Source organism: Ambystoma mexicanum, chromosome 6q, assembly GCF_040938575.1.
Source record: "Ambystoma mexicanum isolate Mex_15411 chromosome 6q, UKY_AmexF1_1, whole genome shotgun sequence".
In the NCBI taxonomy this organism is placed as follows: Eukaryota; Metazoa; Chordata; class Amphibia; order Caudata; family Ambystomatidae; genus Ambystoma; species Ambystoma mexicanum.
Window position 1 is genome coordinate 1,165,194,185 of NC_090937.1, and position 22,380 is coordinate 1,165,216,564.

Consider the following 22,380-nt stretch of genomic DNA (forward strand, 5'->3'; position numbering starts at 1 on the left):
TTCATTTAGACTGAAACTAGGATTGACAAAGTGACATCCCGAAATTTGAGCTGCGCAAGTAGTGTTCAGCCCAACGATTTGTTCTTACTACTATCTTAGGACAGGAACGTCTCTGTCCCTTTTTTTCTATCATCTCTTTATGATTCTCTTCACTTTTGCTAATTATTCTACTTCCTTCTCCGCATGCTTCCCCTTCTTTTCTACACCACCACCTGGATTTAAACTTACATTTTCTGTGATTAATGAACATGAATGTATAGGTGTGTGTTTTCTCCTTTATGTTACCTATGATAACAATATAACTTTTTGTTTTCTGTTTTGATTCACACTATTGTTGCTGGTTGCCTAAACTCTGTGGTTGGGGTGGATACCACCAGTTAACAGTCATTTTCAACTCTTGCTTGTGCAACCAAATACAGAACTGTTTGATTTTACATAGACTTTGTCTGTTTCCTTCTTGGTGTTCCCTCTGTTTTGTCAAAAAGACTAGATGTAATGTACATCAATGCATTTATTGCAACAATGGTGGGTTGGCAAGGAGAGGTTACGGAATAATACTAACCCATTTGCTTTAAAACCCAATGCACATCAATACTCCCTTTTCTATGATTTATTGAAATGAGAAATTAGAGCATTTTTCCTTCTCTGTGTTTCAGTCCACTCAGGTTTCAAGGTGTTACAAAGGTGAAATATGCCAGAAGAACCATGTAAATTCTATATGCATAAGCTATGCATGACATTATGATATTAAGGGCAGCCTATATTCTTTTTATTGATTTTTTTAAATAGAAAATTCTCAAGCGCATTCTCAGGAATCAAAACTGGTCTGTGAATAACCGGGTCCCTGGCATTAGTTAAGCATCCATCTGGAGCCCCAGGTTCCACATCTGTGTCACTGCTGCGAGACAGGGTCCCAAGGTCTGCGGCCAGAACACCATTGGCCGGTCTGCGGCTGAGGCGCCCACACGCATTTGCTGCATGTTGACTGTTTTTAGTTTTCGTTTTTTTAACATCATCTAATCACAAATGTCCAACATGCAGGTTGTATATCTGACCACTGACCATGTACATTCTGGATGGTGTCTGACTCACATGATGTTATATACTTAATTACAATGCTGCATTTCAAGATGTTTCATCTGTAGTAAAATGTATATACTTCAGGCCATGCAGAACGCTGATGATAGTTGCAGGTATTTCTTGATGAAAATGGGGGATGACTGCTGGTTCCCTGTTTTCTAAGAAGGATTCGACTCATTTTGTTGATGCGGGAACAATTCCCACGTGCCTCATTCTGTTCAGCTGGATATGACTGTTCAACTGAACTGCTTGTAATTGGCTCACCACACACTATTAATAAACTTGGCCCTCAGTATGATAACTTCCAGTTGGGTGAAGAATCCATCAAACCCCTCAAAAAAAACCTGAAAACACTGGGAGTGACCTTTGATCAACACATGACCATGAAACAGCATGTCATTAGTCTTGTTTAATCATGTGCTTACTACATCAAACTTTTAGCACACTTAAGGCATCCTATCTCACAGGACAATGCAGAGACTATTGCGAGAGCAATACTAGGCGCAAAAATAGATTATTGCTCTAGTCTCCTTATGGGAATCAATAAGTCCGAATGTAACAGGTTACAAATATGCCAAAATAGGGCTATTAGAGCCGTCATGAATCTCAAATATAGAGATCACGTTACGACAGCAAGACGTAAGTTGCACTGGTTGCCTGTGGCCACCAGATTCCTATTTCGCACTCTTACTATTGTACACAAGTGCAGATCTGGGAACATGCCTGGATATCTACAACAGCTAATATCCATAAGAACTAACACAAGAACGGTGAGGTCAAATAATCTGCACCTACTATTTGAACCAAAGTGCCACACTGTTAGAGTAGCTAACGCAACCTTCACTTCAGATGGACCTAGAGCTTTCAATGCTCTCCCTCTAGAGTTGAGATCCATTGACTCCCTGGACCTGTTTAAGAAAAGATTAAAAACCCATTTGTTTAATTAAATAATCTTGACATGCTCTTAAAATATTCTCTTTCTGGCTTCCCTTTTTTGGAAGTTTTCGCTTTATTATTTGTTGTATTTGTCATGTAGTGCCCTCACGCCTTAGGGTCTATGGTTGTGCTATATAAATGTATTAAAGTAAAGTAAAGTAAAATGATGTTCAGCGATATCAGAGGTTGCAGACAGCCTACAGTAGTTCAGCTTGACACCATACCTGTCTGTGACCCATGAATGCATGAAAGCCATGGTCTACTAACCTGAAAACTCTACACAGACGTTTGGATAACTTGGAACAGGTTTATAAACGGTAAACTTCATTGTAAACCTTTGATTAACATTTTGTTTACACACAAGGAAACCATGTAGTTATGCAAGTCCATTTGGGCCCCAAGTTCCAGGCATGTCATTGGGTATATCATTGTTCGCAAACATAAGTACACCATAATTACAAAAAACAGTGAACATTATGTTAACCAAAACCTTGCTTTTTGTATACCTTTGCAAACCTAATGTGTACTAATGCAGAGCGACACTCACTTTCTGCACCTGCAGTTCCTTCACTCGTAGCTACCCATCAAAACAGTGTATGAAAATGATAGTCTACCGTTTATTGAGAAGATAACCCTACATTTGCAACAGTTTACAATGCCCTTGCAAACCTTTTGATAACTTTCTTTAAACTACATTTTGCATATTTATGGTTCACAATAAAAGTATTGTTTCAAAGTAGTATCCAAGCTGAAGTAGTAAATAGAAAGTTTTCATCAGGTGTACATCATTGTAAATATTTTCTTACAGAAAGTGTACTCCTCAAAATGTTATGCAAACACCAATCGTGCGTCACATTTTTAAAACATTTGTAATATGGTTGTCAACTGTTGTAAAATTTGTTTTTATTCTTTACAAACTTTTCAAACAATACTTTATATGGTTTACAAACATGTAAAACATTGTAAATAAAAGGTTTTGCACATGGTTTACATTTTTTGTGGGAAATGAGTATGTACTACGTTTCAAAACATCTAATTAATGTGAAAACTTGAAAGTAAACATTACATTTGTGAAAAGTTTGAAAGATCATAGTAAATTGTTGCAAAGGTGAATTTACACAGTGATTTACACATTTTCATGCAATGCATGGTAGGTTGTCAAGCATAGTCATCACCACTGGGTCTGCGCTCTGCAAAGGTTGAAATGAATATCCTGGCCCAAAATCTGATTTGGCAACTTCTTAATCACAACTTGCACACATAAATTAAGTTTGAAATTGATCTGTAATTTCCCTTATCAATTGGATTAGCCTAAAGATTTCTCACTAGCAATGTGACAATGTTTTGCTTCAATAGTGTTGGCAGAGGGTGGCCAGCGAGCACGCAATGGATACGTGATTCCTAGGTGCTCCCGTGGCCGCCCGAAATATCCTGCTAATATCCTTTGATTTGGAAAGTTGATTCCACCAAAAAAGATATTTTCGTGCAGCGGAACCCAGTGGCTGCACACGACAGAGAAGTGGACCGAATCCGCTGCGTGAGGAGCAAGATATCGGCGCCGGAAAACAGCAGAGTGGGACCTCTGACGGCAAACAAAATAGCCACTGCGCATGAAACGCGCTAAAACACAGCGAAGGACGGAAGGTGCCCGTCTGTGATCCCAACCTGTTGAACCAGCCTTCGTTCTAAAAGCCCCCGGCTGGTGATATCGACCGGGGCCACCAACGGACGAGAAGCCTGGATGGGGACGGTGAGCGGGCCCGATATACCCGCTTTGCCGACCCAAGCGTAGGATACGCCCCGGGGCTGGTGACCAGAGGGGAGAGGCCCCTGGAGGGATGCCAGTGGCCTGGGGGGGACCCCTGCACGACACCCACCAGCAACAGGACCGCCTAGACCAACAATACAGGCAGTGCGGGTGACCTGGGGTGAGATGACCTGAGGTGCGCGGCCAGGAGGCGATCGAGGCAGAAAGATCCAAGCCCCCAACACTGAGCAGGCAGTTCCCTCTCCCCACAGACAAACGTTTATAACGACTGGAACCCTGCGCCGGACCCTGCTCAACAACCACAACCTTTTCCGCAAACACTGTGACACGGAAGTAACATAGCAGGGGCAACTCAGTCACAAGTGGAGGCCCAGACAACGCTGCGAGGGACAAGTCCACCCTTGGTCCTCACATTCACATACCTGCGGGATTCCACATCATGGGCAAGGGATGAAACAAGAAAACCACGACGCAAAGCACCATGGATCAATATGCCACGAGCACACAGCCAGCACCAAACGCGGAGGACCCGGGGACGACCCCCCCTCCAATGGAAGAACCCCTGTCCCTAAAGGACGTGATGACCGCAATCGCCAGTTCGTGCTCCTCAATGGAGCAAAAAATGAACACTATTTCCACCGATGTTTCGTTCCTTCGCCACGACCTCCAGAGACTCTCATCCCGAACGGGAGAAGCAGAGCAGCGAATATCTAGCGTGGAGGACGACCTAGGCGGTGTGCACCAGCAACTCACACAAACACTGAACCGCCTGAAAACCTTGGCAGCCCGAGTGGAGGAGGGAGAGGGCAGGTCGCGACGCAATAACATTCGCATTTTAGGCCTGCCAGAGCGCACAGAGGGTCCCAGCATGAAACTCTTCCTGGAGGAATGACTGGCAGATCTCTTCGCGCCGAAAACCTTCTTGAACTTCTTCTCGGTGGAACGTGCACATCGCGTGCCCACGGGTCACCCAACCCCCAAGGACAATTATCGTGAAAATTCTTAATTACCGCGACAGAGACGCCATCCTACAGATGGCCAGAATACAAGGGACGGTGGTTTATAATGGATCCAGGATCGCCTTCTTCCCGGACTAAACCCGCGACGTTCAAAAGGCTAGACAGTCCTTTGAACACTTGAAAAGGAAGCTTCACTCTATGAATGTGAAATATGGGCTGCTGTTCCCAGCACAGCTGAAGATCCAACATGAAGGCAAGACAGTCCACTTCACTGATCCACAGGAGGAATGGAGATGGGTGGAGACCCACATTGGAGGAAACTGGACCGGGGCCGATCAAAATCGCAGGGGAAGACCGAGACCGAGACCAAGGGAGGAAAGGCCCGCCCGACAACCTATACTGGAGAATCAGAACGAACCTAATGGGGGCCCCAATCCCTAGCACGGTTAACAGAGACATTGGCTAAACGAAACAACGGAAGGAAATATCAAAAGAGCACACAGACCGACTGCCTTCTAGGCAGGCACCCGTGAAAAACATCTTGGACTGTTACCAGAAAGGGGTCACCGCCACCTACGCATGAAGGACCAAACGCATTATATGTAATCATAATCAACACACCATACCATCGGCGAACATCACCCCCCCTCCCGACTCCAGACACTTGACCCAAGAAGGAGTAGTAAGTCGGTGGGAAAGTAATAACAGTTTATATCAAGTTGATCTGGCGACATAGTTTTTAACACCAGTAGAGTTCGGGCGACAGATACTTCATGTTGGGGAGGAGTATGGGGAGTTGTTATATGTTAGAAATTTTCCGGGAAGTTACACCACTCTAATTTTCATCACAAGACCGCAAAACATATCATGCCCAACACTCACGATTCCACTGGGCACGACCACTGTACTCTCACAGTCATATATATCACACACGCATCTGGCACAACAAATTGGATTCCTAGACAGAAATGGCCACACAACAACATAATGATTTCCCAGGGGGAGACACACATGTCCCAATGGTAGTTACTGAACGTCATAGATCCCTAAGGATCCTCACATGGAACGTAAATGGCATGGGCTCAAGTAACAAGCGTCGGCTTATAATGCAATTCCTAAACAGGCGTTCCCCTGACATTGCTCTTCTTACGGAGACACACCTAGCAGGTTCAACCTGCCGATTCTTCCGCAGGACTAACTATCGATTAGCTTATCACGCAGGGTACACGATGGGTTCCTGGGGTGTCTTGATCCTCCTACACAAACGGCTCCCCTTTGCACTGACGGCAGTGGAACTAGACCCCAGCGGCCATTTCGTGCTATTCAGAGGCACACTGTGGGGAGAGGTGGTGGCTATTCTGGTGATATACTCCCCACCGGGGTTAGGGGATGCTCTTTTGAGGGATGTCACGGCATTGATGGCGCAACAACAGCCTGATCTATGGATCCTTGGGGGGCACTTTAATGATGTAATGTGTAATACACGGGACCGGACCCACATACAGAACCGAAACCCAAACAAACCCACATGGCTAGCGACCTTTGCATCAGCTCTAGGCCTAAGTGACCTATGGAGAAAACTCCACCCTACAGAGCAGGGCTTTTCCTTTCACTCGGGAGCCCACCCGTCCCTGTCCAGGCTGGATTACTTTTTCCTTCCGACTCCCGAAGCGTATAGGGTAAAAGCGGCAGAACTCCTTCCCCGCGGCATATCTGTCCATTCTCCCCTGGAGATACTGCTCCAGACAGATAGACCCCTGCCTCCCAGGACTTAGCGGCTAAATAATATTATTTAGGCCTTCCAGAATTCGTGGAACACATCACCGAAAAATCCAACGAATTCTTTGAAATTAACGGGGGTTCGGTAGAGGATCCGGTGACATTATGGGAAGCCCATAAGGCGCTACTTAGAGAGGAAATAACGGCCTGGACGTGTAATAAAAGGAGGGAACACCATAGGAAAGTTATGGAGGCAGAGGAAGCCGTAAAGGAATGGGAAAATAGATATGTCACCAACCCCACCCCTGACGCCCACCGCTCCCTCGTGAAGGCCAGATCAACCCTCCACAACACAGCACTAGATAACGCAAAGCAAGCGCATAGGGAGTCAAGGACCAGAATCTATGAACACAGCGACAAAGTCGGCAAACTATTGGCCTGGCTGAAACGTCAGTAGGAAGGGCACAGACATGTCAGGCAGATCATAGAAGACCCCAGTGGACTGGCCCAAACAGACCCGGAAATAGCGGAGGCCTTCGCTAAATTCTATGCCGCACTCTACGCTGCCCCAACACCACCGGTAGATCCGTCCCTTCTGGACTAGATCGTGCTCCCGCACCTCTCAGAGCAGCAGACAACATATATAGATAGGGAACTGGACGAGGCCGAAATCATGGAGGCCATGTCCCAGCTACAATCCGGGAAGACACCAGGCCCTAACGGCTTCCCGGCTGAGACCTGGAGGAAGCTGGGAAGCAACCAGATGGCGGCCCCCCTCCGAGATTTATTCTGGCGGCCAAAGGACAGGGCACCCTTCCATTGGACCTACGAATGGCCAACATTGTGGTTATTCCCAAACAAGGAAAGCCCCCTGACCGGTGCACATCATACAGGCCTATATCGCTTATTACCAGCGAAGCAAAGATTTTGGCCAAGGTACTGGCCAATAGACTTCAACAGGTCATATCCTCACTGGTTCATCCGGACCAGTGCGGCTTTATGCCGCAAAGATCCACCAGAATGAACCTACGCAGGTTGCATCTACTCCTGGAAAAAGCCCCGAGCATCGCCACCACTGGCTCTTTTAGCAATTGATTTCGAGAAAGCGTTCGACTCGGTGGTGTGGGAAAGCCTGTGGGTGATAATGAGACGCATGGGCATTGGTGAGACCTTTCTCAGCTGGGTTCAACTGCTGTACGAGGCGCAATGGCTGCGGTCAGGGTAAATGGCTAAATGGCTGGACCTCTAGGACCTTCCCACTGGGCAGAGGCACCCGACAGGGCTGTACTCTATCCGCCCTTCTATTCGCCCTAGCGATTGAACCGATTGCCCAATGGCTCCGACAGGCTACTACATGGTCAGGTTTTTGCTGGCCAGACGGGTGAGAGGACAGGGTATCCCTATATGCAGATGACCTGCTACTCTATCTCAGCAACCCAGACTACGCATGCCCAATCATAACCTAAATGTTGATGACTTTTGGGGAATTCAGTGGACTCAGAGTTAACTGGGGTAAATCGGTCCTGTTCCCAGTGAAGGGTGATGACCTGGCAGTCCCCCGGGCATTCCATATCGGGTGGAGAGAGGAGGCTTTCGCTATCTAGGCATATGGGTCTCAGGGACTCTCTCGGAATACGTAGCGCACAACCTGCACCCACTAATCGACCGCTTTGCCGGGGATGTACAGCACTGGATGCTCCTTCCTCTCACACTCATGGGCAGACCGGCCCTCTTTAAAATTATGGCGCTTCCACGCTTCCTTTATGTACTGCAGAATGCCCCATTGGCCATACCAAACGTGGAATTTAACCGAGCAGAGCGCCTAGTCAGGAAACTGATATGGAAGGGCAGGCAGCCTCGAATCGCGTTGACCATGTTGCAACTATCCATCTGGGAGGGGGGCATAGGACTCCCACACCTCAGGTCCTACTACTGGGCCTGTCAACTAAATGTAGTTAATGACCTCCTTCATGGAGACCCCGAACAACCACACATTAGAGCGGAGGAACCCATTCTCCAAGGCAACCCACCACTGGAAACACCATACCAGACCCTAACCAGGCCCCCCGCACAAACAATGTCTACCCATATCGCAATGATCTGGAGGCAGGCACACACCCACATAGGCTGGGGGAACAGGATCACTATGGCACAACCATTATGGCACAACTATGGGTTGAAGAAGGTACGGAAGTTGGCTGCATGGACCCGGTGGGTGGAGGCTGGGATAACCACAATAGGAGACATTATTGCGAATGGTTCCATCCTCCCATTCGAAACCCTGCAGCAGAGATTCGGAATATCTGCCACAGAACATTACCACTACCTGCAATTAACTCACGCCATTAATGCACATGGGCAAGAGCTCGACGACATACCAGATTACACACCTCTGGAACGCAATTTACTACCACAACACATCCCTGCCAAGGTCACCACTATTCTGTACAAGGCGATTAACGCGTTCGCCACTCCGGATTCGGTCAGTCTCAAAAATAAATGGGAGGGAGATGTGGGGCCCATTGAACCAGAGGACTGGATCCAAATACTGATGCACCCACGCGAAATCGCAATAGACTCCAGAATTAGACTGGTACAACTTAAGATACTCCACAAGGTGTACTACCCCCGAGGGGCCCTATTTGGCTGGGGGAGGGTGGAGGACCCTAACTGTCTGAAATGTCGGAGGGAGGAGGGCACTTTCATCCACCTTCTCTGGGAATGCCCTAAAATCAAGTCCTTCTGGGCGCAATGTTGTCAACTGTTAACGAGAACCCTGGGGCGCACAATAATCCCACAACCTGCAATAATGTTACTGGGGGCCCCAGATGAGAATATTCCAGATAAATGGGAGGGTATTTTTCTCTCCAATGCAATGGGCCTGATAAAACGCGATACAGCACAGAAATGGGGGGCCCCGGAAAGCCCATCAGTGGCCCAATGGTCAAACGAAATGGACATATGTACAGCGAAAGAGCACAGAATCTGTACTTCACGGGGATTCCCGGCAAAAGCCATCAAGATCTGGGGAAAGTGGGAAGACCATGTGATATAGCTGGTTAAATAAGAAAAGAGATGGACACAACCACTATATGGGACATGGTGAGAAATGCAGACCCCGAAAATAAAGTGCAGAGCGGCAAGACAGGAATAGAGTGATGAACCAACCCGGGCATTGAGGGGAAGGAGGGTGGGGAGGATTTGTTGGTGTACTGTATGTATGTTTAAAAACCAATAAAATGTGTTATAAAAATAAATAGTGTTGGCAGAGTACCAGAGAGGTATGTGGTGTTGATAATGGCTCCTAAATGGTCCTAAATTGGGGTTAGTAAAAATACTATAATAAAAGTGGCAACTAGGAAGGGGGCCTTTAGTTAACCAAAGTTTGTGCTTTAATCAGTTACAGCTTTCAGTTCAGAAGTACATGGTGTCAAAGTGGGAAGACTTTCATACCACTTCAGGAAAAATGTGTTTCTTGTATTTGGATTTTTATGGCACTACCACAATATATGTCTTGTGTTTTTGCTGGAGGAAAGACTGTAGAGCATCAGGGAATTTAAGAGAAGGACCAATATTTCTCATGGGTTTCTAAATTCATCTTGTATCTGTGGGAATTGACCACTGGAAAGGCTGTAGAAGCCCTGGCTAATTTTAATTGGTAAAATAATGCTGGCAAAGCCATCGCAGAAAAGGTAATCTCCCTGTCGTAAAAGCCAAAAACTCAATTTCAAAAGCATTGTGTGCACCCCTGCTGAATCAGTAACCTGATCAGCAGCGCCTGCTCTCCAGTGCACAGAGCAGGGTCAGGCGTCACAGGTGCCCCTTTGGCAGCTGCAAGTGACAGCCAAGTCTTTGCAGCACAAGGGCTGCATTTAAGATATGCACTGCTGTTCCAAAAATGACATAACTATAAGAATGCTTTCCTGGTGGCATGTTAAACTATAAATATAAGCCATACCTGAGTTTGAGGTATGGTGGCTGGCATCTCACATAGTTATCGAAGCCACATCAAATTGATATCACAATGTGCCAGCCCTGTGAGCCCAGTACAGCTGTGGAAGAGTTAGGTACAACCCCCCACCAGCCAGTCTGTCTTTCCTGCTGCCAGCAAGACTGTAGCCCTGCAAGGTTGCTTCTCTTTGTTCCTTTGTGGGGGCAGGTAACACCATCCCCAGAGAGACAGCCACTCCATGGAAAGCTGTCCTGGGAACAGGATGACTAGTGTAGACAGAGGGAGCTCCTTACATGTGTTGGAAGGATCCAACATCTTCTTACTCTGCCTCTATTTTTACTTCATGTTCCCTCTATTTCATGTAGCACAAAGCACTTTGATTGGGATGTCAGAAGGCAAAGTCCACGTCTTACAAGGACAGAGATTTGACCCTTAAAGCAGGCTTGCTTTTGACCAATCACCTGTAGACTTTTGGCTTTAAAAGAAGGGGTCCCCCAACCCTTCTTTAAATCTTCTAAGGACTTCAGCCTTGAAGGAGATTTTGTTTGGGCCATGTTGGGAGAGCTGTTCTTTTCTTCTTTTCAAAACACTTCAGTTGTGAGGTGAAGACAGGTAATCCAAGGCAGAAGAAAGCTCTCTCCCAGGACACATTGGGGGTGACCTGTTGCTGGAGCCGGACCTGCCTATCTGCCAGCCACACTACTACCCAGGACGTCACTGTGCTGAAGGACCCATACAAGCTTGTGCCAACCTCCTCTATGTTTGGGAGCCCATGTACAAGGAATGCTGTTGCCCTTGAGACCCTGAAGTGGGACTCACAGCACATGCCTAAATGCCTGTGAGCTAAGACAACCAGGATTCCTACAGTTTCATGTCGAACCACTGTGAATTGTGATTCGAGCGCATTCAACCCTGTTCAAACGAACAGGACCCACCAGGAGCTGCCTTTGGCAATCACTGTTCTTCAATCTGCTGTCCCGCATATTTGAACCAGTTCGCCACTGCACCATGCCAGCTAAAGTGCATCATTGCTTAGGCTCAAACAAAGAAGTATTGCTGCAGCTGCATCCACGCGGACCACTGTTTGAACCTTCAGCCTCTTCATTGCCGCTCGAGTCGACGATCAAACCGACCCCGGTGTTCTTCCCAAACTACGTCCTTCAAAACCATATCGAAATGACTCACCTTTCACATTCAGACTTCAACCCGTCCAGTTCCAAGCCTCCACCGTCAAACTGAACCTGGCGGTCTCCACAATCTGCATCATGCCAGTAACGCTTTTGACCACAGCATTCGTCTGATCAAAACCACCTCGACATCTGCTTGCCTCTTGTCCGCTCTGAATGCCGCATTTTTAAACAAATCGAACCATCAAACAGTGTCGAGAAGTCTGGTTCACCGTTGTCGAACCACCAAGACACTGCAAAATTATTGCCTGATAATTGAGGCCCTGGTCCATTTTCAGCCCTAGAGACTGGACATGTCACATGAATCCCTTTTTGCAACTCAAGAACATATCCTTTTTGAGCACTGCATTTTCTATTGCCTTTTCTCCCCCTGTCTCATTACCCAGGATGCTGCATCTTGATATCTTGCATATAGCTTCTTTCAGGCCTTCGAGTACAGGTTACCCACAGACATCTGAGGCAAGCGGTCTACAAGGTGCGGAACGGTGGCTAATGTATCATTTTCTTTCTCCTTCCAAAGTAAATAAATCAAAAGGGTTCTGATAATGAATAAAAAGTAAATATTTTATGCCATTATAGAAAAATGAAGTATAGTTAACCTGCAATATTCCAGGTAGGCAGACAAACAAAAGGTCATAAGTAGGACAGACAGACACAAGACAGATAGTAGATAGATAGATAGATAGATAGATAGATAGATAGATAGATAGATAGATAGATAGATAGATAGATAGATAGATAGATAGATAGATAGATGATATGGCATTTGTAACGCGCCTATACACAAGTGTTTCAAGGCGCGACGAGGCGAGGGGGGAGGGGAACAAGGGGAGACAGACAACGATCCTACTAGGCCAGGTGTCATTCAGATCGCGCAGGTACAAGGGTAGAGGGGAAGGGAAAAGTGCAGGGGGAAAGGGAGAGGGGAAAGTGCAGTACAGGGTTAGTAGAATACAGATAAATAATAGTGGCCAGCTAGTGGCAAGTGCACGGTAAGTGCTGGGAGGAGGGGCTGTAGGGATACAGAGACAGTCCCGCAGTGCAGGAGTTGCCATGGAGGCAGTGCAGGGAAGAGTGGCTGGGCCAAGGACCGAGATCGGTGAGTGGCCCAGTTGCAGATTCAGTGCAGGTACAGTGATTTTAGCAGGGGAGAGGGGGAGAGAAAGCGGAGGCAAAGATGAAGGTTTTGAGGTGCTTCCGGAACCAGAGATGGTTCTCCTCAAGTTTCAGGGAGGCAGGAAGGCTGTTCCAGAGGGAAGCCCCTGCTGCAGAGAGAGTTCTACCCCGAACTCGTTGCTTGGAGAAGCGGCTGACCCTGAGGGAGTTGGAGGCGGACGAGCTAAGAGCTCGGGAAGGAAGATATTTAGGAAGAGAGAGTTGAAGGTATTTTGGCCCAAGGCACCAGAAGGACTCGTGGACAATGGAGAGGGTTTTGATCTTAATCCTCGCAGCCACTGGGAGCCAGTGTAGTGATTTCAGTCCTGGAGAGATATGGTCCCTGGGCTTGAGGCCAAGGACAAGTCTCGCTGTCCTGTTCTGGATGAGTTGCAAAGGGCGGAGTGTAGAGGCAGGCAGATTTAGATAGAGGCTGTTACAGTAGTCCAGCTTCGAGAGAACCAGGGCTCTAGAGACAGTGAGCTTCTGGGGGAAGGAGAGGAAAGGAAGGATACCTCTGAGGAGATGCAGCTGGTAGTGTGACTTCTTAGAGACATCAGATATGTGAGGAGAGAAAGAGAGTGTGGAGTCGAAGATGACCCCGAGGTTTTTTGCCTTGCAGGTAGGAGCAGGAAGAGGGCCAAGAGAGGCCGGCCAGAGAGCTGCAGGGAAGGAGGGAGTGGGTGTGCCGAAGAGTAGAATCTCAGTCTTACTGGCATTAAGGCAGATGTCGTTGGTGGCACACCATTCATGGAAAGCAGAAAGGCAGTCAGAGATGAGGGAAGGGGAAGAGGAGGCCGAGGGTAGCCTGAAAATGAGCTGGGTATCATCCGCATAGCACTGAAAGTTGGCACAGAGTGTGGCAATGTGGTGGTCAAGAAGTGCCAGATACTGGTTGAACAGCCGGGGGAGAGATTAGATCCCTGGGGGACATCACAGGTAGAGAAAAAGATGTCAGAGAGGAAGGACCCCAGTTGGACCTGAGAGGGTCGATTGGAGAGGAAAGAAGTCAGCCACGCCAGAGCCTGCCCAGTGATACCCAAGTTATCACGGAGACGGTTGAGCAGGATGGTGTGGTTGACAGTATCAAAGGCAGAGGAGAGATCGTGCAAAATGAGAACTCATGGGGCGTTAGAGTCAAGGTTCGAGAGCAAGACCTCACGGATGTTCAGGAGAGCAGTTTACGTGCTTCTGGCAGCTCTGAAGCCAGATTGATGGTCATGAAGACTACAAACAGATTCAGCATGGAGATTAAGCTGGGAGATGGCCAGTTTCTCCAGGAGCTTGCCCAGGAAGGGAGTGATAGAGATTGGGCGATAGTTAGCCGGGCAGGAGGGGTCGGAAGAGGGTTTCTTAAGAAGGGGTGCACAAGGGAGTGCTTGAGGGGGATGGGAAGACTCCAGAGGCGAAGGAGTGATTGCAGAAGTCAGTCAGGGAAGGAGCCAGGGAGTTGATGTGGTCCTTGATAGTTTTGGATGAAAAGGGGTGGACCTGTTTGGATGAGACTTCCATGGATCGGACTTGTCTCGAAACCTCATCAGCAGAAAAAAGAGGAAAGGCAGAGAAGGAGGGAGGAGGGGTGGCAACAGAAGGGCCAGAGGAAGATCAGGGAATAGAGGGGGGGGAGATAGGAGGAGAGTGAGGACAGGATGTCCTGAGTTTTAGAGATGAAGCGAGAGGCCAGTGCCGAACAGAGGGCCTGGGAGGGGACAGGAGAGGTAGAGACTGCAGCAGGGTTGGCCAGCTCCTTGCAGATTTTAAAGAGTTCAGCCGAATTGTTAGATGCCGCAGAGATGCAGGCTTGGATAAGGGCTCTCTTCTTGGTGAGAACGAGAGCCGGTATTGCCTTTGGAGCAGGCGGCAAGCCAGTTTGTCAGAGGGTGAACATGAAGCACGCCATTTCCTCTCAGCCACCCTGCACTTGCATTTAAGGGTGACGAGATCCGAGTCATACCAAGAGTTACATTTGGCTTTGGGCTTCAGGCGATTCTCATGACAGGGGCAAGGATATCAAGAGTATCAGATATAACAGAGTGGAGAGTGGAGAGGGCTGTGTCAGGGCGGGAGTCAGCCGAAGGGTGAGGGTGGACGAGAAGGTGGCAGCGAAAGCCTCAGCTGACACGCGCTTCATGGGTCGGATGACCGAGAAGGAGGGTGACAGTGATGAGGGTGACTTAGCCTGTGGGGTAGGGAAGGTGAGGTGGGTGGATAGGAGAAAGTGGTCACTCCAGGAGAGAGGAGTGGAGAGAGAGACAGAGAGTGAAAGGTCAGAAGAGATCAGAGCATCAAGAGTGTGCCCTGCAGAATGAGTCGGCCCAGACGGGAGAATTGAGAGTGAGAGAGAGTCGCAGAGGTCCCGAAAGAGTCCAGAAGGAGGACAGGAGGCATCCAGGTGGATGTTGAAGTCTCCAAGAAAGAGGAGTTGAGTGGTTGAGGACAGGAGTGAGGAGGAAAGGTCCACACACTCGGAGAGGAAGGAGGAAATTTGACCAGGTGGCCGATAGATAGTAGCCACAGTAAGGGAATGGCTAGGAGAGTGAGAGAGTCGGCAGACAAGGCATTCAAAAGAGGAGTAGGTCTGCGTAGGAGTGAAATTGGCAGGGATCCACTCAGGGAAGATAAGGGCCACACCCCCCTCAGCATGGTTGGGCCTGGGAACGGAGAGGATCTTGTAACCGTCAGGTAGGAGTGTGTCAAAGCTGGTGACAGAGCTGGCCGTGAACCATGTCTCAGTGAGACCGAGGATGTCAAGGTCCAGTTCCTCAAGAAGGCGACAGATATCAGATGAGTGTTTAACCGTAGAGCGAGAGTTAAGAGTGGCAATGTGGAGAAGGTTGCCATCTTTGAAGGACTTCCGAGGAGGGGTACAGATCAGAGGTACACCCTGCAGAGGTGAAGAAGAAGCCCGAGCGGGGGCAGGGTGGGAGGGTGGAGGCAAGGTAGCCGAGGACAGAGAAGCGGGGACAGCAGGAGAGGAAAGGAAGTTGATGAGCCGCGGGAAGCGTCTATCAAAGAGGTGAAGGTTGGCCTGAGGGCCTTGGACCAAGACGGTCCCATTAGTGTAGACATTAATGATGGCCTTAGAGGAGTGGAAGGAGGCCAAAAGGACATCCCATCGGGCGCCACCATTAATGGGAGAAGAGGAGAAGGGAGAGAGCACAGAGACCACATGAAGGGTCCATAGGTCAGGAGAAGGCACGAAAAAGAGGATGTCAGTAAGAGTTTCCTTGGAGGGGGCACTGGTGTAGGTGTCAGCGATAGGGAGGCCTGGGTTGGAGACCAGGATGTCCTTTTTAAACTTTTTCCTACCAGATTTAGTGAGGAGAGCAGGATATTCAATAGAGAAGCAGTTAGAGAAGATAGGCGAGATAGAGAGAACCATGGGATAAGGAGGGAGTGGGGGGGAAGACTGACGAGCGCAAGCGGACAGGAATGAACGGCAAGCCCTAATTTATCACAAATTCAGAGCAACAGCATCACAGTAATGCGTATTAGGTACCCAGAGGAGAGGCCCCCTAAATTTGAGAGATATTTAGTCATATGAAGGGCCAGGGTATATAGGAAAGCTAGCTGCACATGTTGCTTACCATGTCTTTAATCTGAGAGAGGGTGATCTGTAGCGTGACATTCAGTGCTTTGTCCGTGTCCTCCACTGGTCTCAGCGCACTGGAGTATGTTTCAAATAAATCTTTAAATAGCATCTGCGCGTATTTTCCATGTGCTGCTTCCAAGCCTTTGCAAAGAAAGAAAAGATAGAAGTGGCGTGCTTTTAAAATGGAGGCCGACAATTGAAAAGTGGCCACACCTATACATCACTCCATCATCATTTGGTCTGGAAGGGACCTGGCAGTGATTCTACAATTATCATGCATGCCATAACTGTTATATTGCAAATAGCGTCATTCTATTATGATAAAGGACCATAAACAAAAATATGGACATGTTTCCCCCCCCCGCATTATTAAAAAAGAAAAGAAAAAAGAAAAAGATGCAGTCATTTCTCCATTAGAAATGTTCATGGACATCCGTCTGTTGCCAGTGATATAGATCCACACAACAGCATCTCAGGACATTGCCACGGACGGTGGTCGGTCAAAAAACCGAAAACAAAATATCGAATCACCAAAATCCCAAATCCAAAATCTCAAAAAAAGAAATCTCAAATTATTTATTTATTTATTTATATGTATTTGTGGGTTCAGATAAGTATAAAAAAGGGTAAAATAAAAAAAAAAATAAAAAAAGGGGGGTTGGGGGGGAACCCCCCCCCCATTTCGAAATAAAAACGTATTAAAAAAAAATTCGAGATTTTTGTTTTCGATATTTTGGATTCGAGATTTTTGTTTTCGATATTTTGTAATTCGGTTTTTTCACTATAAACCGCCACGGACACATGGAATGGGTGCTCCAGTTGTCCATTGGGAACTGCACCAACCTCCCACTTCCTTCACATTATCATTTTCTATGTTCAAACACGCTATACAGATACCAACCCAGGCACCCACACACAGCCACTGCATACCCCTCCTGAATAAGTTCAGATCCATACACCTTTCCAAACAGCATACGTATAACAGTGACAGCCAATGCATCCTAGGACCACAAGCCTTGGAGCTCCCCTCTGGACACGAAAACCTCATTGACACAAAACACTCAGAAACCGACCCACATACAGTAACCATGTGCTTTTGAACTGCGCACATTAACACAAGACTTGGTTACCTCCCTCAAAAAATCCAACACACCTTGGAAACAACCACCAGGATGTTCTATGTGAAAACCTAACTCTGGTTTATTATTCACAGTTGTATGGTTTATGTATTTCCTTGATCATAATTGCTGAAATAACTGCCCTGCTCTTATGTTCAGGCACTAGCAATTCTATGACCATGTTCAAATAACTTGTGAATTGTGTCTATTATTTGCTTTCTGCTTTGTTCTATTTCCAATATGTTTGCCAACCTGAAGGCAAATGTTGTTCGTAAAAAATCACTAAATATTAAGGGAAACTGAACCCTTACTCCATCTTTTGCTTTGACCTTAGTCAAATAAATAAGCTAAAAGTCAACCTTGAGATTCCTTTTGTATTTATATCTCTTATAATCATGAGTATACAGTGTTTCTGATATTCAGCATGCCAAATGAGATAACCTTTGCAGAAAATTATAATGCAAATTGATGTAAATGTATGTGGCAGGACGCCACCATTTTGTTTCAAACACATTAACACAAAAGCACAGCGATCTTGCATTTTTCCTCTCACCCCGCTAACCTACCCACCCATCTCTCTTTCCGATGCCAGAGTCCCAGGAGATCATGCAAACTGCAGTAGAGCAATGTGTAAATCACAGTAACATAACAAAGTATCACAACACATATTAACCTCCACGGGAGATTCCGGTCCGGTTACATTTACATATACTGGAAAGGCTGTCTGATGTGTATTTTCAACTAGGAATGCCTTTCCGGGTGCAAAATAACCTTAGAATCGCAATAGAATTTATTTTAAGCTGCATCCTGCGAACTCCCTCCCCAGCATTGCCCCACTTAAGTGGATTAAAAGATGCGTTAATTGAGACATGCCCAATAACAAACTCTGGGCCTCATTACGATTTTGATGTAATTTGTTGCTAAATCTTCCGATTTACTGCTAAACTGGTTTACCATGACCCCCACCGAGTCCTGTGGCATTACCCTGGGTCTGGGAGTGGTGGGATGGCAGTGCAAAAATGCCATTCATTTGCGTCCATGGCACTCCATCAGGATTTTTGCCAGATTCACCATGAGTGTTAATTCTGTCTAGCGAATCTGCCAATTATTGTAGGTAAAGCAGACGAATTAACTCAAGATTTTTGCTGGCTCTGAATCCTCCACCCTACCTTCAAACATCTGAATTTGATGGTGCAGAAAAAGCAGTGATAATTCTGTTACCACCAAAAAATTGGCAGCAGCAGGATTACCAACAATTCTTAGCACATTACACCCACATACTGAGGCCTTCCACTTGAAAGAGCATTAGCATATATCCAAATAAAGAACCGCGATACAGTAAGAAGTATATAGGCACAATGTTTGTAATGTTTCACAACCCAGTGAGGATGCACTCAATGGGCCTCATTATGACTCCGCCAGTAGCTGTACTTGTAAAACCGCCAGAGTCTTTTTTTTCCGGCGCCCGGTAATGGACAATTGTCGGGTCATTACAGCCCCGTCCGACCCGGTAATTGCCCATTCCCGGGCACAGGAAAATATTACTCCCCATTCCCATTTGAGTCCCATTGGACTCAATGGGAATATGGAGGTCGGATGCACCGGCACCATTCGTGAATGGTGCCGGTGCATCCGACATGGTCTGCTCGCGGGTGCCGGTCAGCACCTGCTCGCAGACCTTGTAGTTTGTCCGTCAGTTAACAACAGTACCAACAAACTTACCGGTACCATTGTTACTGGACCGGCAAACTTATAATGAGGCCCAATGTATCAGAATAGTTAAGAAAGCATTCTCAAGGTCAACAGTTTTGTCTTTCATCAAAGGATACTTCTCTGGTCCCAGGCAAAAGGACTTTGAAGGCAGTCAGCAAACGTAAGCAAAAACTGGTGTTGGCCGCTGGAGAACAATGCAGGTTAGACGGGCAGGGCTGGAAGATTAGAGGTACTACTCGCAACAGGAGAAGAAGTAGGGCTGTGCTTGAGAGGCAGGAACGCAGGGATATCTGGGTCAGGCATAGGGGCTTGAAGAAGGACCTTCATTAGGAGACAATGTAGGGCCTTCAGCCCTGGCAGTATAAGATTGTAGTATCTCACTCCAAGAATGAAAATTAAGGCGCATGGTTTTTCCCGTTATGCACATTTACGAGTGAGAGGTACACCTTCCTAAAGCTGGTTTTAGTCAATAAATGCTTGTCTACCAGAGAATTCGTATTTTTTTAAAACTGATTTTATTGATCTGCTTGTTTTTTTTTATAGATTGTATGCAAAATAATATAAGAAACATTGGTATATCACAGGAAAAATAAATACTCAACAGTAACTGTTAACTATTGAGTATGCATGGAACAAAGTGCTCAAACGCTAGGTGAAAATACAGTATTCGGACCAACGGTTAGTACACCAAAAAGTGTTAAAGTACAATTTTTAACACAACATATACGTTTTTAGAAGAATGACACACAGGTCACACATTTCACAACCTCTTGTACTTGACATGTATTCAAATGTAAGATGTCTAGACAGGCTTAAGGCTGTGTTATGGATGGAAAACTATGGTCTATCAATAGAAAATAATTTTCATAGTACAGTGGCATGATATGTTGTTACTCAGGAGTTGAATCCAGGAAAGGACTGACTAACAGGTAGATACTATCTAGTCGAAATAGAATGCTGACACACTGTGTTTCGGCCCCACGTTTAAGATCTGTCCTTCCTTGGACGTTCTTGAACAGACGGAGGGAGGGCCTTCATCAGGACATGCAATTTCTCTCAGTGGGAAGATGCATCAAGGAGATCCCATTTTCCTAACACGACCTGATTATCTCTGGTCTATGTGAGTAGTCTTCATGTGTTGTTATAAAAGGAAGTTGTAACTAGAACTAACCTTTGTTTTAATGTAGTTTATGTAGGGCTATAGTATTTCTTTTCTTCTTTCTTTAATTAAGAGACAATGATGTTTTCTGCGTTTAGTGGAAGAAGACAACAGCCAATCGATATATTCATGAGCTGAATCGCTTTTGCATTAATTTATACAAATATACCGGGACGGTACCATTCAGTAAGTCTTTACTGACTTTAGCTTGAATGCCGGTAATTCTTCAGGCTTGTGGCGGCATGGCCCTTGCTTGTAACCTGTGCTTATTAGGAAAGCCCTCATTTTCGTTGTTGATTTTCACAATCTACTGATTGGCAAAAGAAAACAAAAATATCCTGTGTAGGATGTTTCACCAATAGCCCTGGCAGTGTATTTTCTTGAGCCTGTATAGACATCTTACATTTGAGTAGATGTCAAGTATAAGAGGTTGTGAAATGTGTGACCTGGGTGTCATTTTTCTGAAAACGTATATGTTGTGTTAAAAATTGTACTTCCCCACTTTTTTGGTGTACTAACCTCTCGCTGCGAAACTGTTTTTTCACCTAGCACTTGAGCACTTTGTAGTACTTATTTGTACCGTGCATACTCAATAGCAACTGTTACTGTTGAGTATTGTATTTTCTGTGTGATATGCCAATGTCTCTTATATTATTTTATATAAAATCTAAAAAAAGAAGTGGATCAATAAAATTGCTGGTAGACAAGCAGTTATTGACTAAAATCTGCTTTAGGAAGTTGTACCTCTCACTAGTAAATGTGCATAGGAGGGGTAGCCTGTTCTACTGTACTGATACCTTGAAGTGCATTCTTCCCCCTCAGTAACAGGCCGCCCCATAACAAAAAAGTGGGAAGTACCCATAGTTACTCTATGGGTAAAGATTTGGGACGCTTTGCAATTTTAGCATAACATTTTAGGATCCTTATGTTTACATTATTGAAGTAACGGAGGCAGGGTTTTACTACTGCAACCCCTAACTCACTTTGGCATTTTTGCCTCCTGACAGCCAGTGCCATCGACATTTGTATCATTAGCCTGCACGTGTTGCACCCTTAGCCGCAACACAAGACCCTTTGATTTGGCGCGTAGCCTACAGGAAACATAGTTCCCTTTCCCCCAATTATGGATTGGCCTATAGAGAAAGCAGCTGCACCTCAACCTTCTCTCCTCAGCGTAGTGCTAGATATAAACAACACTCGCCATATGCAAGGTTTTGGCCAGCTGAGTGAATGGTGGCATATGACATATGATGACATGCCACTGTGCTTATGTGCTATTTACCTGCATAATATCTTCCTCAAAGCACCCTGCAGGCTTTTACTTTTTTATTCTCACATTTCTATATACCCTGACATGTCTGTGGTGGGGTTCAAGTGACCAGACATAACCAGTATCCGAAATTCCAACTGTTTGTTTGGAAACTAGTACAGGACGAGGGTAAAATAACACACCGTAGAAGGCATGAAATAACACCAGTGGACAGCATAAAATAACACTAGTGGTCAGCATAACATGTAAAAGGAAGTGTCTGGATGAGTCTTGTGACTTTGAAAAAAGAAGTCCCTGGCAACTTAAAATTCAGGATTCACGGGTTCCCTTCCTCGGCCAACTGTCAACAAGTGCAGCAAAGTCTGTCGTTTCCCAGTGCCTAGGGCTCTCCTTCTTCAGAGTTATCTTGACAGTCCTCAGAAGCACTAGTTTCATTGGGACAACTACCTTTTTTTGTTCTCTTCTTCCTGACTGCGTTGGCGTTGGCATTCTTTTGTCCATTTGTCCCCTCCTTGAGAATTGTTACTTTCCCGCATGCGGAACGCTGCTTCTTATCTGCCGGGATGTTGCGCCCAATCCACCAGATATAAACAGTACCTTTCACTGACAGAACAGACTTACTGCCTGGTCTGGCACGCAATATATTTCAGCTGATTCACCCTCTGGGTATGATCGTGAGTTTCTTATCACACGTATCACAAATTAATAAACGTTCTCAAGTTATAGTGAGCCGAGAAGCTTCTTCCAATTTATTTTAGCCCTGAGGAAGACC

The 22,380-nt window shown here is 46.3% G+C and overlaps 1 protein-coding gene across 1 annotated transcript in view; it reads right to left on the reverse strand.

Moving 5' to 3' along the window:
• Positions 1-22,380, reverse strand: part of CHRNA9 (cholinergic receptor nicotinic alpha 9 subunit) — a 172,678-nt gene that overhangs the window by 148,178 nt on the left and 2,120 nt on the right. The window contains exon 2 of the mRNA XM_069631768.1: positions 16,344-16,489. Within this exon, the coding sequence (XP_069487869.1) occupies positions 16,344-16,489 (146 nt within the window). The remainder of the gene's footprint in view (positions 1-16,343; positions 16,490-22,380) is intronic.